The sequence below is a fragment of the Salvelinus fontinalis genome, chromosome 23, assembly GCF_029448725.1.
Source record: "Salvelinus fontinalis isolate EN_2023a chromosome 23, ASM2944872v1, whole genome shotgun sequence".
NCBI classification, from domain to species: Eukaryota; Metazoa; Chordata; class Actinopteri; order Salmoniformes; family Salmonidae; genus Salvelinus; species Salvelinus fontinalis.
Genome location: NC_074687.1, coordinates 23,565,504 through 23,582,485, shown reverse-complemented (window position 1 = coordinate 23,582,485; position 16,982 = coordinate 23,565,504). Strand labels below are relative to the sequence as shown.

General features: G+C 43.3%; 1 protein-coding gene across 2 annotated transcripts; it reads left to right on the top strand.

Moving 5' to 3' along the window:
- Nucleotides 1-109: 109 nt before the first annotated feature.
- Nucleotides 110-16,951, top strand: snx4 (sorting nexin 4). 2 transcript variants are annotated; one of them, XM_055878295.1, is made up of 14 exons: nucleotides 111-239; nucleotides 710-840; nucleotides 3,110-3,248; nucleotides 3,437-3,586; nucleotides 4,084-4,131; nucleotides 4,484-4,539; nucleotides 4,947-5,019; nucleotides 5,650-5,711; nucleotides 5,844-5,909; nucleotides 13,741-13,830; nucleotides 14,221-14,320; nucleotides 14,686-14,831; nucleotides 15,035-15,149; nucleotides 15,429-16,951. In XM_055878295.1, exons 1-14 carry the CDS (start codon nucleotides 150-152, stop codon nucleotides 15,474-15,476), a joined length of 1,314 nt encoding a protein of 437 aa, XP_055734270.1. In that variant the 5' UTR covers nucleotides 111-149; the 3' UTR covers nucleotides 15,477-16,951. The 2 variants fall into 2 exon arrangements, with proteins under 2 accessions (XP_055734271.1, XP_055734270.1); XM_055878296.1 differs by lacking the exons at nucleotides 14,221-14,320; nucleotides 14,686-14,831 and having other exon boundaries at nucleotides 110-239.
- Nucleotides 16,952-16,982: the final 31 nt, after the last annotated feature.

The window sequence follows — 16,982 nt, the reverse complement described above, 5'->3', positions numbered from 1 at the left end:
TTGACTATGTACACAGGGCAGGGCAGACAGCAGCTGATCTTTCTCATGACACTCAGGTGAGTTGAGGTTGGGAAAAGAAAAGGATTAAAGTGCGCATGCGAGTTTCTGCCTGTATGCTACATTGCTAACAAGGCAAAACTCAGGAAGAGATGATGGCAGACTCGGGACCCGAGGAAATAGCGGTGATCGGGAACACCGACCTCACATCGGCAGAACTAGAGAACAACATTAAAAACACGGTATAGCTTCAAGCCTATTCTTATTGTAAAAAATTGAGGAATTTGGATTTTGATACTTATTGAGCCTGTTGAATGAGTTGGGTTTTCTAGCTACTGACAGTAGTACTGCAGGCCTTATCGATCCACGGAGTTTCGCGAGAGAGCCCCACTGTCACTGAGTCAACAGCAGCTAGCAGGCTGTGCAGGAAAAGACAGCTAAAAGTTAAATCGTTGTAATGTCGACGCAGAGGAAAGTTAGCTAGATTGTTCTTATGGTTGGCTTGATCATTTTACCAGGAGCTAGCTTGCTAGCACACAACTTTGTTCTGATACAAAGTTAAAGGACTTTGCTAACGTTACAGTACTTATTTTAATCTGGGACCAGCTTTAGCTACCAATATTGATGCCCCATATTGCATGTAAACAACATCAAATTATACTTCATTATGGTATTGTTACCATGTTATGACTTGTGAAATATCCTCTTCTAGATGGTTGAGATTGAGAAATGGACTAGTCTTCTAAGAAAGATGGAGATCAGCGTTGGAGAGGCAGAGAAAAGGACTGGGAAGAATACAGTCAACATGCAGGAGATATACACTGTTTACCTAATTGAGACACGGTAAATATGTCTCATCAGCTCTGAATCATCTGTGTGAATGATGATTGTTATAGCCTACATCTTGCACATTTTGTGACACCACCATGAACAGCTTCTTCCACAATCACACCTACACCTCCTTGCACCTGCGCATAATTATACACATTCAGTTATTACAGATGGTCTTACCCTAACGATAATGATTCTAACATCTGACTGTTTTAGAAAAGTGACTTGGGTACACTCACTTCATTGTGAACATGTGATCTAAAGGTTTTGTTTGTCACAAACTGCACATCACACCAGCTTTCTTACTTACTTTTAGCTAGCTATACTATTAACTGGTAGTATTTTTTTGTTGGCCAAGTCTTTAAAAGGAACCATATGTTTTTATTCAGCTTGGAGCAGGGCATGCTATTCCTCATGCGCACACATGCCCGCGCACACACACACTGGGCCTTTGTTCACCAGTTGGCCATTGAGAGGAGTGTGGTGTAACCGGGCCCTCAGTGTAGTTAGACTGGAGAATGCCCCCCAGCCACTGATGGAGTCCTCCTCTCCTTCCTCTTCCTGCTTCTCTGCTCATCTCTTTATTTCTTGTTATCCTCTCCTCCTCTCTGCTTTGTGGTCCCAGTGTGGATTATTAGTGGAGACAGACCATTATGGGTTCTCATTTCCTCCCAAGAATCTTTGCTGCTGGATCCACGTCATATTTATAAAGTTTCTCTCTATCTTTCTCTGTCGTTCTCTCTGTCAGTAGTCTCTCGCTCTCCTCTTGCTTTATATATACAATACCAGTCAAAAGTTTGGACACACCAACTCATTGCAAGGTTTTTCTGGTAGTAGTCACCTGGAATTGATTTCAATTAATAGGTGTGCCTTGATAAGAGTTCATTTGTGGAATTTCTTTCCTTCTTAATGCGTATGAGCCAAGCAGTTGTGTTGTGACAAGGTAGGGGTGGTATTCAGAAGATAGCCCATATTTGGTAAAAGACCAAGTCCATATTATGGCAAGAACAGCTCAAATAAGCAAAGAGAAATGACAGTCCATCATTACTTTAAGGCATGAAGGTCAGTCAATCTGAACATTTCAAGAACTTTGAAGGTTTCTTCAAGTGCAGTCGCAAAAACCATCAAGCGCTATGACGAAACTGGCTCTCATGACGACCGCCACAGGAAAGGAAGACCCAGAGTTACCTTTGCTGCAGAGGATAAGTTCATTAGAGTTATCAGTCTCAGAAATTCAAGCCCAAATAAATGCTTCACAGAGTTCAAGTAACAGACACATCTCAACATCAACTGTTCAGAGGAGACTGCATGAATCAGGCATTCATGGTCAAATTGCTGCAAAGAAACCACTACGAAAGGACACCAATAATAAGAAGAGACCAGCTTGGGCCAAGAAACACGAGCAATGGACATTAGACCGTTGGAAATCTGTTCTTTGGTCTGATGATTCCAACTGCCGTATCTTTGTGAGATGCAGAGTAGGTGAACGGATGATCTCCGCATGTGTGGTTCACACCGTGAAGCATGGAGGAGGAGGTGTGATGGTGTTGTGGTGCTTTGCTGGTGACACCGTCTGTGACTTATTTGGAATTTAAGGCACACTTGACCAGCATGGCTACCACAGCAACTCGCCATCCCACCTGGTTTGCGCTTAGTGAGACTATCATTTGTTTTTCAACAGGACAATGACCCAACACACCTCCAGGCAGTGGAAGGGCTATTTGACCAAGAAGGAGAGTGATGGAGTGCTGCATCAGATGACCTGGCCTCCACAATCACCCGACCTCAACCCAATTGAGATGGTTTGGGATGAGTTGGACCGCAGGGTGAAGGAAAAGCAGCCAATAAGTGCTCAGCAAATGTGGGAACTCCTTCAAGACTGTTGGAAAGCATTCCAGGTGAAGCTGGTTGAGAGAATGCCAAGAGTGTGCAAAGCTATCATCAAGGCAAAGGGTGGCTACTTTGAAGAATCTCAAGTATTAAATATATTTGGATTTGTTTACATTTTCTTTGGTTACTATATGATTCCATATGTGTTATTTCATAATGTTGATGTCTTCACTATTATTCTACAATGTAGAAAATAGTAAAAATAAAGAAAACCCCTTGAATGATTAGGCGTGTTCAAACTTTTGACTGGTAGTGTAAGTTTTAGCATTGGAGTTCATAGAATTGTGGATAGTACTGTACTTGGTCCCTTTAAAAGATGTATCAAATATTTACTTGGTACTCTTATTTAAGTGCAGTTGTATGACTTCAGTCCTTTCCTCTCTTCTGACAGGCCAGTTGATGCTGTGACAGAAGGTATAATCCCAGCTCCAGACTCCTTATGGAGGAGATACAGCGAGTTTGAGCTACTCAGAAACTACCTGTTGGTCACCTATCCCTTTGTCGTTGTTGCCCCGTTACCCGAGAAAAGGGTACGTGAGAACAAGGAGGATGCCTTGGAATAAATTTGTGCAATATAGTTTAGGAAGTGATATTTGTAGCATGATGTACTTACTACAGTACCCATAATGCTCTACAGCATCCAGTTTTAACTTAGTAAAGACAATGGTGTTCCATCTTCTTATCAACATAATAGTAATTCTTTGTCTGTTTCTCACAGGCAGAGATTGTCTGGCACAAGCTGTCAGCGGACAACATGGACCCAGACTTTGTGGAGAGAAGGAGGGTTGCACTGGAGAACTTCCTGCTCCGAATAGCCTCCCACCCAGTTCTCTGCAATGACAAGATCTTCTACATCTTCCTCACTGAGGTTAGTTAGCCTCTTTGTAGCCAAGCTACTATACACCATAACTGGGTGAATCGAGCGTGATTCCAATCTGTTTGTGCTGTCTTGCCAACTCTTTTGTTATATGTGACAAGGACCATAGTGATCCCCAATCGTTAGCAAAACCTACATTCCTCCCTCTCAAGACTACAACAGTACCAGTAGCTAGTCAGATGTGCTGTTCATAGGTTTTGACAGGATATACCCTTTGACAGAAAAGAGATATCACAGACAAGGACCATTTCCTTACTCAGTTTCTTTGTAGCACTGAGAAGTGTTGTGGAAATAATGTCTTATGAAGTAGGCCTAAAGCTTAACTCTTTACTGACAAGAGTTGTGTGAGTGTTGCTGTAGTTGAAAGGATCACCTTTGCCCTTTTGAGTTGATAGTGTGACAGTGTACCCCCAGCGCCCCCATGCATCAGGCTCTCCTATCTCTGAAGGTCTTTGTCAGTCACACGGCATCCTCTCTCTGTCCCACAGGAAAAAGGATGGAAGGAAATGGTGTACGAGACAGGATTTCAAGCAAAGGTTCTCCATCAGCACTTAATGATCTCATCATGGTTGTGTTGTCATGTCAACTCTCTTAGATAAGATGCACCTTACTCAATCCTCATGTGACTTTGCAAACTACAGCAGTGCAATAAAGTATACGTTTGTAAAGTGTGTAACCTGTGTAAACAACTGCATATAGTGCATGTGTATATTTAGGACTTCTGATTTCTTTTAAACAACTTTTAATTGTAATATTTATTCTGATATGTTTTAGGTCTCAAAGGTAAACTGTTGTCTAAAATGATGCAGGTCCTCAATAACAACCTCTGATCTAACAAACGTGTGGGGAAAGAATGTGTTAGTAATTTATTGGTCTGTTTTTTTACAGGCTGATTCCAGGTTGAAAGCTATGAATGCAGCATTCAGGGTGAAGAATCCAGACAAGTAGGCCATAGAAAAGATACGTCCCAAATAGCACCCTAGCCCTACTGTATATAGTGCACTGGACTCTGGTTGAAAGTAGTACACTTTATAGGGAATGTGGTGCCATTTGGGGCATATTCACTGTTTTCTTGTCACTGTTTTCTTTTGTGTGAAGCCAACCATACACTTCCATCTTCATGTGTTGTAACTTAATTTAATGAGTCTGTCTCTACTATTCATCCCTTTGCTCTGTATTTGATGTACTTCCATACTTGGTTCTGGGACTGTGTGGGAAGTAGAGTTGGATCAGGTCAATGTAAGTTCGAACATTGACTCTTGTCTTGTTTATCTGTCTTGCTTGAAAGAAAGTGTTGATTTAAGTAGTGATAGGGTGAATTCTTGCTCTTCTCTGGCCCTGGTGTCTGCAGACGGTTTACAGAGCTGAAACACTACAGCGACGAGCTACAGACTGTAGTCTCCCAGCTGCTGAGAGTACGGGCAGTGAGTACAGGGAGCTGTCAGCATATTCACACATCTTACTGACTAGACTGACTACCAGACCTAGGTCAAATACTATTTGAAATCTTTCAAAAACTTTGAGTGTTTGGTTTAGCCTGCCAGTTTTGGAACTATTATATGGTTCCACTGAGCCAGGCAAGCTAAATCAAGCAAAGATAAAGTATTTGAAATTATTTCAAATAGTATTTGAACCCAGGTTTGTTAACTATACTCCCATACTGTCAGCTGTAACATACATTTTACTGACTAGACTAGACATACAGTGAGTGTTAACACACCTGAGCTGGCTTGGAAGTTGACCTACATTAGAAAGATAAAACACACAGCTGGTCTGTCTGATCAAAGTGGATTTGCTGCAGCTGTAACACACAGCTTCTGACTAGACTAGGACTAGACATACAGCTGGCTGTAACACACAAGCTGGTCACACTCAGCATATTCACACTTACTAGACTAGACTGACAACACTAGCACACTGACAGCTGTAGCAAACAACTTAGAATGCTTCCCAATATGACACCCTATTCCCTACACAGTACAGAAAATCACAGATAATAGGACATAAAAATAGAAGCAGCGGAATCAAAGAAACTGTGCAAAATCTTTCTCCAGAGGGTAGCAGATCGACTGTATGGGGTGTACAAAGTGCATGGAAACTATGGACGAGTCTTCAGGTAAGACAAGTGCTGTGTTTGGAAGAAAGGGTGAAGTGTATTGCTGCTGCGCTATGAACAATGTAATGACTTAATTAGTGTCAAATATATATTTGTTTCATGTGAAATATCTGCTCTGTGCTTGTTGGACAGTGAGTGGAGTGCCATAGAGAAAGAGATGGGAGATGGACTACAAAGTGCTGGCCATCACATGGATGCGTAAGTGTTTGTTTTTTAATGACATGTAACCACACAATAATCTCCCAAATAAATCCAGAACAACTTTATTGGATTACATCAGGATTGTATTGCAAGTATTTTCCTCCTCCTATCCCCTGGACATATTTTTTTTTTAACCTTTATTGAACTAGACAAGTCAGTTAAGAACAAATTCTTATTTACAATGTCAACCTACCGGGGAACAGTGGGTTAACTGCCTTGTTCAGGGGCAGAACGACATATTTTTACCTTGTCAGCTCGGGGATTCGATCCAGCAACGTTTCGGTTACTGGTCCAACGCTCTAACCAGTAGGCTACCTGCCGCCCCAACATCAGTTTCTCTCCCTGTCAGCAGATGCATCTGAAATGGCACCCTACTCTCTATGTACCCTGGTCAAAGGTAGTTCACTATATAGTGAATAGGGTGCCATTTCATACGCAGTCAGTCTCTCTCGTTACATACAGGCTCATTGAAGGAGCTGATATAGTGATGTGTTGCACAACCCCCCTTCACCCAAGCAATGCTCTACATAGTACATGGTTTCCACTAGTTAAGCTATACAACACATTTGCCGTGTTTGATTTGAAAGCAGTTCAGGTTTCAAGCACAAGGTCTGGTGTAGCAGGTAGTCGACCATGGGGAATGGGGAGACTTGTGTTGTGAAGGTTCTCGGTTCCAGCTGAGAACTGGCTGGCACTTAGCCAGCGGCTTTTAATTTCAATTTGGGTGCTGTGTATAGTTCTCTTTGAGTATCACAAGTGGTCTTGGCCCTGTCCTTGGACACACACACACACACACACACACACACACACACACACACACACACACACACACACACACACACACACACACACACACACACACACACACACACACACACACACCTTGGTGTGGTAACATGATTAGCCCCTACCCTGTCACTGATGGGTTCCAGATTGCAAGGCTCAACTCTAGAGGTCAGGGGTCACAGAGCTGGGACAGCTGAGGCGTACCAAGGAAAGGCTGCATTTCTGTCACTGGTTGATTCCCAAATGGCACCCTATTCTCTATTTAGTGCACTACTTTTGACCAGGGACTATAGGGCTCTGGTCAAAGGTAGTGCACTTAATAAGGAATAGGGTGCCACTTGGGACACATACAACCTAGCTTTTAAGCCCGTGGTAATGGTCATAGTGAAGACGGATCATATTTCTCAGCCAGTCTCACCCATTGTCAGGTGTCTGTCAGAGCTATAACACTGTGATATTTGAGTCTCACTTCTGAGAGGGTATAATGAAATATAGCAGATGTATTCTTGTAGACTCCTCTTCGTCTTTGCTGCAGGTAGGGCTGGGCGGTATACCGTATTTAAGCATTAAGGCACGAGTCTTTGTAGTATATGGCCAATATGCACAACACAAAGCGTAGTGCCTGGATACAGCCCTTAACCGTGGTATATTGGCCATATACCACAAAGCCCGGAGGTGCCTTATTGCTATTATAAACTGGTCACCGACGTAATTATAGCAGTAAAAATAAATGTTTTGTCATACCTGTGGTATATGGTCTGATATATTACGTCTGTCAGCCAATCAGCATTCAGGATTTTAACCACCCAGTTATTAATTTACTATATTCACCGGTATTGATGCAACGACCGGTTTGGGTTTTTACTTTACCTTCTGTAAAGATATTTCAATGGTTGGTTTGTTAAATGTGATACACAATTTTGGCACGTGTTTTTGGAGTTTACTCTATTTTCTACTTGAGTCGTCTTTCTCCCTCACCTCTTACTGCATGCACTGAATAAGAACGGCTGCATGCCCCTTCCCACACCAAGCCCTGCCCCCTTCACTCAAGGAGAGAGCAGATGCTCGACTACGGAGTCACAAGTACTGTCTTGCTGTTCACTTTGCAGTCTATACATGGTCAGATGGATGCAACAAAATGTTGGTGACATGCTGCTTTCCACAAGCGTTTTATAATTACACTATTAGTTTGTATCTTACTGTCTGCTAGTTTGTCTTTTCTTAGTAAGTTGTGGCTAAATTAAATATTGTTAGCCACTAATGCTAATCGCTAGTTATATGGCTAGCTTGCTAGACAATACCAACCCTACCATTACGGTGAGAAATGGGCCGGAAAACGTACCTCAATGCAGCGGTGGGATATGCCACTCTACTTCAAATGTAACTTTTAACCACACTGATATATTGAGAAGATTGAAGTACTGCTAGATTTCCCAGGAAAACTGCCCTATTCGTCATCATGCTAGCTAGCAATAGCCACCGCAGCCATTTTGGAATGATAGTGTCAGCCAATCTGCTCCTTTGTTGTTCAATGTGACGTCCCATTCCATAATGGCTGCTATGGCTACTGCTATCTAGCATGAGGAAGAAAATTGCAGTTTTCTGGTAGAACTAGCAGTATTTGAATCTTCTTGTGTGGTTAAAGGTAAAATTTGGAGTAGAGTGGCATATCCATGGTGTCTTACTGTAACCATGATTTTGTTCCGACCCCAGTGCAGCTCAGTGGAAACAAGCGTAACGGTAGGGTCGGTATCTTCTGGCAATCTGGCTAGCTAGCTTGATAAATGTACTAAGAGTCAGAGCAAACATAGTTATCTAATACAGTCTGGTACCAGTGCTGGTGTAGGCTTAGAAAAGCATGTTTGTGCAACGGTATCTTCTAAATCAGAGAGGAATAGACCGGTTGGTTGTTCATCAAGGGACAAAATGAACAGGGTTGGCTTAGATTGTTGACATGTAAACTATATTTCGTGTCTAATGTTTATTGAAAACCTTTGCACCAGGAAAATACATGTCTGTCAAATACATTATTACAGTTGTTGGTTGGTTAGATACCTAGTGATTTTTTTTACCATATTAGCATAGACATGACAGTCAAAACACCTCAAAACAAGACATAGTATCAATAATAAGATGAAACGAGCCACTTATGATTCCCCCATGGCAGTTTCTTATAATTGTCCATCTGTCCATCCAGAATCACAACACACAGACTTCTGCCTCATTGAATCGTGTGCATAGTTTGTGACGATTAATTAATCCGTCTAGAGGCAAAGCATGAATATGTTAGCTAGCTACATAAAGTAGGACAACATGTCTGTAAGGGCTGTCGTTCTCCTCTTCCTCGGACGAGGAGAGGAGAGAAGGATCAGTGGACCAATACGCAGCATTCGGGAAATAAGCCATCTTTTATTTGTAACGACGGCAACACGAAAACAAAAACACTTTCAAAATTACAAAACAAGAAAACGACGTAGACGAAACCTGAACATAAACTTACATAACTAAACGTAAAACTCATGGACAGGAACAGACTACATCAAAAACGAACGAACAACCAAACAGTCCCGTATGGTGCAAAACATAACACAGATACGGAAGACAATCACCCACAAACAAACAGTGAGAACACCCTACCTAAATATGACTCTTAATTAGAGGAAAACGCAAACCACCTGCCTCTAATTAAGAGCCATACCAGGCAACCCAAAACCAACATAGAAACAGAAAACATAGACTGCCCACCCAAAACACACGCCCTGACCATAAACACATACAAAAACAACATAAAACAGGTCAGGACCGTTACAATGTCATGTAACATCTAATTAGGGTCATCTGGAAACACTGACCAACACTTTGGTTCCCCTGTCAATAATTCCTCCCTGGCTTATTCATTTTTTTGTCATGTCAAACAACAATGTATTCAAGGTGCTGCCCACTATATTTAATCATTCTATTCAAAAATTCTATTTCTGTGATTCCAACAGTTAACCAAGTAGCTAGGCGTAGATGTTTTGCACATGTCATGCACCCCTGCATAGATTAAATACATTCCTCAGCAAACTACACACGTCTACATCGTTTATTTGTTTTGTAGTGTTTTTGTGTTTCGTCTTTAATTTAATTAATTCATTATGTCAAACTATCACGCTGCGCTTTGGTCCAATCCCTACCCCTCCTCTTCATCCGAAGAGGAGGAGGATGACCGTTACAAATACCCCATAATGACAAAGTGAAAACAGGTTTTTAGAAATTTTAGCAAATGTATAAAAAACAGAAATACCTTATTTAAGTATTCAGGCCCTTTGCTACGAAACTTGAAATTGAGCTCAGGTGCATCCTGTTTCCATTGATCATCCTTGAGATGTTTCTACAACTTCATTGAAGTCCACCTGTGGTAAATTACATTGATTGGACATGATTTGGAAAGGCACACACCTGTGTATATGTAACAGTATAGCTTCCGTCCCTCTCCTCACCCCTACCTGGACTCGAACCAGGGACCCTCTGCACACATCAACAACAGTCACTCTCAAAGCATCGTTACCCATCGCGCCACAAAAGCCGCGGCCCTTGCAGGGCAAGGGGAACAACTACTTCAGGTCTCAGAGCGAGTGACGTCACCAATTGAAACGCTATTTGCGCGCACTACCGCTAACTAGCTAGCCATTTCACATTGGTTACATATATAAGGTCCCACAGTTGACAGTGCATGTCAGAGCAAAAACCAAGCCATGAGGTTGAGCTCAGAGACAGGATTGTGTCAAGGCACAGATCTGGTGAAGGGTACCAAAACAGTTCTGCAGCATTGAAGGTCCCCAAGAACACAGTGGCCTCCACCATTCTTAAATGGAGGACGTTTGTAACCACCAAGACTCTTCCTAGAGCTGGCCGCCCGGCCAAACAGAGCAATCGGGGGAGAAGGGCCTTGGTCAGGGAGGTGACCAAGAACCCGATGGTCACTCTGACAGAGCACTAGAGTTCTTCTGTGGCGATGGGAGAACCTTCTAGAATGACAACCATCATTGCAGCACTCCACCAATCAGGCCTTTATGGTAGAGTGGCCAGACAGAAGCCACTCCTCAGTAAAAGGCACATGACAGCCCGCTTGGAGTTTGCCAAAAGGCACCTAAAGGACTCAGACTATGAGAAAAAGGATTATCTGGTCTGATGAAACCAAGATTGAACTCTTTGGCCTGAATGCCAAGCGTCACATCTGGAGGAAACCTGCCATCATCCCTATGTTGAAGCATGGTGGTGCAGCATCATGCTGTGGGGATGTTTTCAGCGGCAGGGACTGGGAGACTAGTCAGGATCGAGGCAAAGTACAGAGAGATCCTTGATGAAAACCTGCTCCAGAGCGCTCAGGACCACAGACTGGGGTGAAGGTTCACCTTCTAACAGGACAATGACCTTAAGTACACAGTCAAGACAACGCAGGAGTGGCTTCGGGACAAGTCTCTGAATGTCTTTGAGTGGCCCAGCCAGAACCCCAATCGACCTTCTCTGGAGAGACCTGAAAATAGCTGTGCAGCAACAGTCCCCATCCAACCTGACAGAGCTTGAGAGGATCTGCAGAGAAAAATCGGAGAAACTCCCCAAATACAGGTGTGCCAAGCTTGTAGCGTCATACCCAAGAATACTCGAGGCTGTAATCGCTGTCAAAGGTGCTTCAACAAAGTACTGAGTAAAGGGTCTGAATAATTATGTAAGTGATATTTAGTTTTTTTATTTGTAAAAATGTACAAACATTTCTAAAAACCTGTTATTAACTTGGCATTATGGGGTCTTGTGTGTAGATAGATTTTTTTTTTAAATGGATCCATTTTAGAATAAGGCTGTAACAAAATGTGGAAAAAGTCAAGGGGTCTGAATACTTTCCACATGCACTTTATAACGCATCATTTGTTGTGAGAAAACCATCAGTGTCACGTTCTTGGAAATGAATGGACCAAGGCGCAGCGTGAATTGAGTTCCACATCTTTTTAATACAAAGTGAAACTAGAAACAAAACATACAAAGAACGTGAAGTCGTAGTGCCCAAACACACGAACACAAACAATATCCCACAAATGCAGGTGGGGAAAAAACCTACCTAAATATGATCCCCAATTAGAGGCAACGATTACCAGCTGCCTCTAATTGGGAACCACACAAACCACCAACCTAGAAATCTAAAAACGAGATACCCCCCCCAGTCACGCTCTGACTTAAACACCATAGAGAACCGAGGGCTCTCTATGGTCAGGGCGTGACAGTACCCCACCCCAAAGGTGCGGACTCCGGCCGCAACTCTGAAACCAAATGGGGAGGGTAGGGGGGTGTGACTAGTTTCTGTGGCAGCTCCGGTGCGGGTCTTTTACCCCGCCCAGACCACGGGTCCGGCCATGGAGCCGGGTAGAACGCCGTGCCTGGACTGGGCACCGGCGCAGAGGAAGGCTCCTGCCATGGAGCGGGATTAGATACCGTGCCTGGACTAGGCACCGGTGCAGAGGAAGGCTCCTGCCCTGCAGCTGGACTGGACACCGTGTCTGGACTGGGCATTGGCGCAGAGGAAGGCTCCTGCCCTGGAGCAGGACTGGACGCCTTGCCTGAAAGCTCCAGACCGTTGACCGTCGTGGGAGGTTCCGGACTGGGAACCGTCGACGGAAGCTCTGGACTGGGAACCGTCGACGGAAGCTCTGGACTGGGAACCGTCGACGGAAGCTCTGGACTGGGAATTCGTACTGGAGGCCTAGTGCGTGGAGCCGGTACAGGTGGCACCAGACTGGTGACACGCACTTCAGGGCGAGTGCGAGGAGCTGGCACAGGACTTACCGGACTGGGGAGGCGCACTGGAGGCCTGGTGCGTGGAACCGGCACAGGTGGCACCGGATAGGTGACGCACTTCAGGGCTAGTGCGGGAAGCTGGCACAGGACGTACCGGACTGGGAAGGCGCACTGGAGGCCAGATGCGTGAATTAGTGCAGATGGCACCAGACTGGTGTCACACTCTTCAAGCGCGCCTGTGCGGCAGCATTCTCATCGCTACCACCTCTGTCCGGAATCTTTCATTAAATTCCTCCTCCGACTCCCAAACAGGATCTGGCACTCTCCGCTGCTCGACCGCCAGCTCCATGTGCCCCCCCACCCCCCCCAAAAAAATCTTGGGGTTTCTGTGGCAGTGGTCCCCGGCATCGTCGCTGTCCTTCCCTGCTCCTTGGAAACTCCCGTCAAGGAAGGGTCTCGTGTCCTCTCACGTCCTCCCAAGTCCAAAACTTCCTTACCTCATTTTCACGCTGCTTGGTCCTTTGTTGGTGGGATATTCTGTCACGTTCTTGGAAATGAACGGACCAAGGCGCAGCATAAATTGAGTTCCACATCTTTTTAATACAAAGTGAAACTAGAAACAAAACTTACAAAGAACGTGAAGTCGTAGTGCCCACACACGAACACAAACAATATCCCACAAATGCAGATGGGGAAAAAACCTACCTAAATATGATCCCCAATTAGAGGCAAAGATTACCAGCTGCCTCTAATTGGGAACCACACAAACCACCAACCTAGAAATCTAAAAACTAGATAACCCCCCCCCCAGTCACAATCAGTAGAATTGAAAATGCGATAGAAACCCATTTAACTTATTTTTTATTCAGTACAGAATTTAACTGCAAAAGTTATTTTATGTGCACTACATCATCACGCACAGCCTTTTATCCGCAACAAGTCAATTTGATGGAAACTTATGCAGATTTTTTTTTTTTTTACTATTTGCATGAAAATCTGTTGCCAATTGGATGGAAACCTAGCTACTGACTGGAATGGATGTATTTTGGGTGTGTCCTTGCTGCGTGGTATTCTTGATTCCTTGTCCAACTGTACAGGGTGTGATGGATTAAAGGAAATGTATTCATACTCCCATCTCTTGCCTGCAGGTATGATGCTTCGGTGCTTCAGTCTTACTTTAGTGAGCTGATGTAGTTTTCCCCATCCTTCTGTGTAAAGGTGTGATCGAGTAAAGCAAATGTATTCATATGAACTCCCCTCTTGTCTACAGGTATGCTGCTTCTGTAGATGATATTCTGGAGGAAGAGGAGCACTATGCTGATCAGCTGAAGGAGTACCTGTTCTATACGGAGGCACTAAGGTACAGTACACCTACTGAACACCAGGACTGCTGCTGTAGGCCAAGTAAATATCACTTTATAAACCCTATTGTCAACCAAGATACAGAAAGATCATTATGCCAAATCACTAGTCATTGTGTTCTGGGTTGTGCTTGTTATGGAGGTAGCTTCACATCCTCACGTCAACTTGCCAAAGACCTGTGTGGACCACTGTTGACTTTTGCCAATGGCATACTGAATTCCAACTCACTGAGCCCCCTCATTGAATCTATTGAACAGCCCTCATGACACTGTGTATGGTGCATAATGTTCATACATCTACATAGTACAGTAGCAACCACGATGAGCAGCTAGGCATCAGTACATCCAGAAGCAACCATGATGATCAGCAAAGGCCTCTGATTCTGCAGGGCAGTGTGCAGGAAGCATGAGTTGACACAGTTTGAGCTGGAGATGGCTGCACAGGACTTAACCTCTAAGAAACAGCAGAAGGAGGAGCTGGTCACAGGGGTGAGTCATCACACACAAGGTTGAATCCATCGCCACAGCTAGGAAGAACCAGGTTGCATGCCAAATGGCTCCCTATATAGTGCACTGTTGATTAAGGGCTTGTAAGTAAGCATTTCACAGTAAAGTCTACACTTCTATTCGGCGCATGTGGCAAATAAAGTTTGATTTGATTTAGGGGCATAGGGTGCCATTTTGGACATAGCCTCAGTTTCTAAAGAGACACATGGAGCTCCTCAGCAAATAATATGAGGCAATAGATTGCAAGCGCATAAATAAAATCAGTTTAGTCAAAAGTTGCTGTGAAGCTTATCCAAACCTTAAAGAATGACCAGGTGGAATGTTGAGCTTTCCTTCCCTGTGTTCAGACTGTGCGGACGTTCTCACTGAAGGGGATGACCAGTAAGCTGTTTGGCCAGGAGACTGCAGAGCAGAGGGAGGCTAAGTTGCAAGTGTTAGAACAGCAGATAGAGGAGGGAGAGGAGGCTGTGAAAGAGAAGAACACCGAGAGCGAGTGAGAAACCAACATTTTTTCTGTCTCTCACCCTCTGTCTCTCTCGCTCTCTCTATGGCTCCTTTGATTGTCCAACATGTTATAATTTAATCACTTTATTTGCTGCTTTAATCAGCTGCTTTGGAGGTTGACCAGCTGACCATTTTTTATTTTAATTTTAAGGATCTGAGAAGGTTATAAAGCAAGTCTTTCTCTCTCCGCAGTGAGTTTGTGAAGACTGCCTGGGTAGACATTGAGCGCTTTAAAGACCAAAAGGACCGGGACCTGAAGGAGGCCCTGATTAGCTATGCAATCATGCAGATCAGCAGGTGTAAAAAGGTGACACGTCCCCACAGATACTTAAAATGTATTGAGTATTCTGCCTGTACATTTTTATATTTTGTGTTCTTTTATCAATACCACATATATCATAAAAATACTGTATTACTGTGCTGCATAATACAACTTCCTCTGTTTTGCTCTTTTTCTTTCTCTGTCTCTCTCTCGCTCAATTTTAATTCAAAGGGCTTTATTGTCTTGGGAAACATATGTTTACATTGCCAAAGCAAGTGAAATGGATAATAAACAAAAGTGAAACATTCTCGCTCTCTCTCTCAGGGAATACAAGTGTGGACCAACGCAAAGGAGTGTTTCAACAAGATGTGATCTTCAGGGCCGAAACAGGCCCTCCAAACAAACAGCAAAACAGAACATGCTTCTTTTCAGGGGACTCCTCCTGGAGTTGCATCCCAAATTGCACTCGATTCCCTAAATAGTGTGCTACTTTTGACCTGAGCCCTGTGGGGTCTGTTCACTATATAGGGAATAGTGTGCTTTTTGGGACAGATTCCTGGACACAGTCCCTATGATCCTTATGGCAACATACTGAGAGATGTTTTGATCGTGTATGCTCAAGAAGAAATACATTTTTATTATTTTTCTATATCTTTATCATGTCCAATTGCTAGCTGCCTTGATTTGATCGACTTGCAATTGTAGTTATTTCTCAGTGACTGTCTGACAAATGTGTGTTTTTTCATACAAATGTATTTTCGCTGAAAGGCTGATTTAAGGTAATTCGCCAAGCACTTATATTAATTTGTTTTTAGAGATGCCAAGAAATGTGGACTGAATCCAATTTTCCTATGCTGCCTTTTACAGAATGTTCAAAATCACATCATAAGATTAGGCTTGCAATTTTTCTATGAATTCCTTGGTTTTCCCAAAATCCAGGCTGGAGGATTCCAGGAATCAGGAGGGAACAAGCAGGAAATCCGGAATCCTCAAACCAGGATTAATGGAAAACCAGAGAATTTATTGACAGTTCCAAGAATTTTGCAACCCTACATAAGATTACAACTATTATTTAGATTTTTTTGTTATTGAACCTTTAACCATGCATGGCAATTAACAACAAATTATTATTTACAATGGAGGCAGGAGGCAATTAGACAAGTTCTATAAGAATGTGCTTGCCGTTTATTTTTCATGCATAATTCACTTATTGTGCTTTTGTCAATTTTATACTTGTGGTTGGTATATTGACCTTTATGTCTTTTCTACTCTCTCAGTGCATTGTCCCAGTATACTAAAATAAGGTGTTCAACCTTTTCAGATGTTTTTGTACAACATTAAGAATGTAACCCTCCTATTTAAATGGCTTACTGTACTTTGCCATTCAAAACATTCTCAGGCACTTGGCCTTAAGTAACCACTATGATGAATGGCAGGCTTGTCATTTCTGAAGAGTGGGTGGGTCAGTGTTTTGATAAATCTAGCCAAAGGAACAGGAAGGTCACACAGGAAAGACAGGATGTGATAATTTACTTATGGTAGTGTTGTGCGTGTACTGGGGATGCAGCCCAAATGACTATCTATGCTCTATATAGTGCATTACTTTTGACCAGAGCACTATGGGCCCTGGTCTAAATTAGTGCACTAAATAGGAAAGGGTGCAATTTGGGACACAACCCCTGGCCTCTTGCATCTCTGTTCACTCTAAGGGCTAGGGGAAGAGGTGCAATGTTAATCGTGAATTTGGGATGAGATCAGAGCGCGCTGGCAGGAAATTGCACTGTTTATGCGGTTGTAAGGTTGTAATCATTGTGCCAAAAATACACTAATAAATAGGAAGAATTCTAGTTTAAGGTCTCTTAAAATCATGTGTGTTGT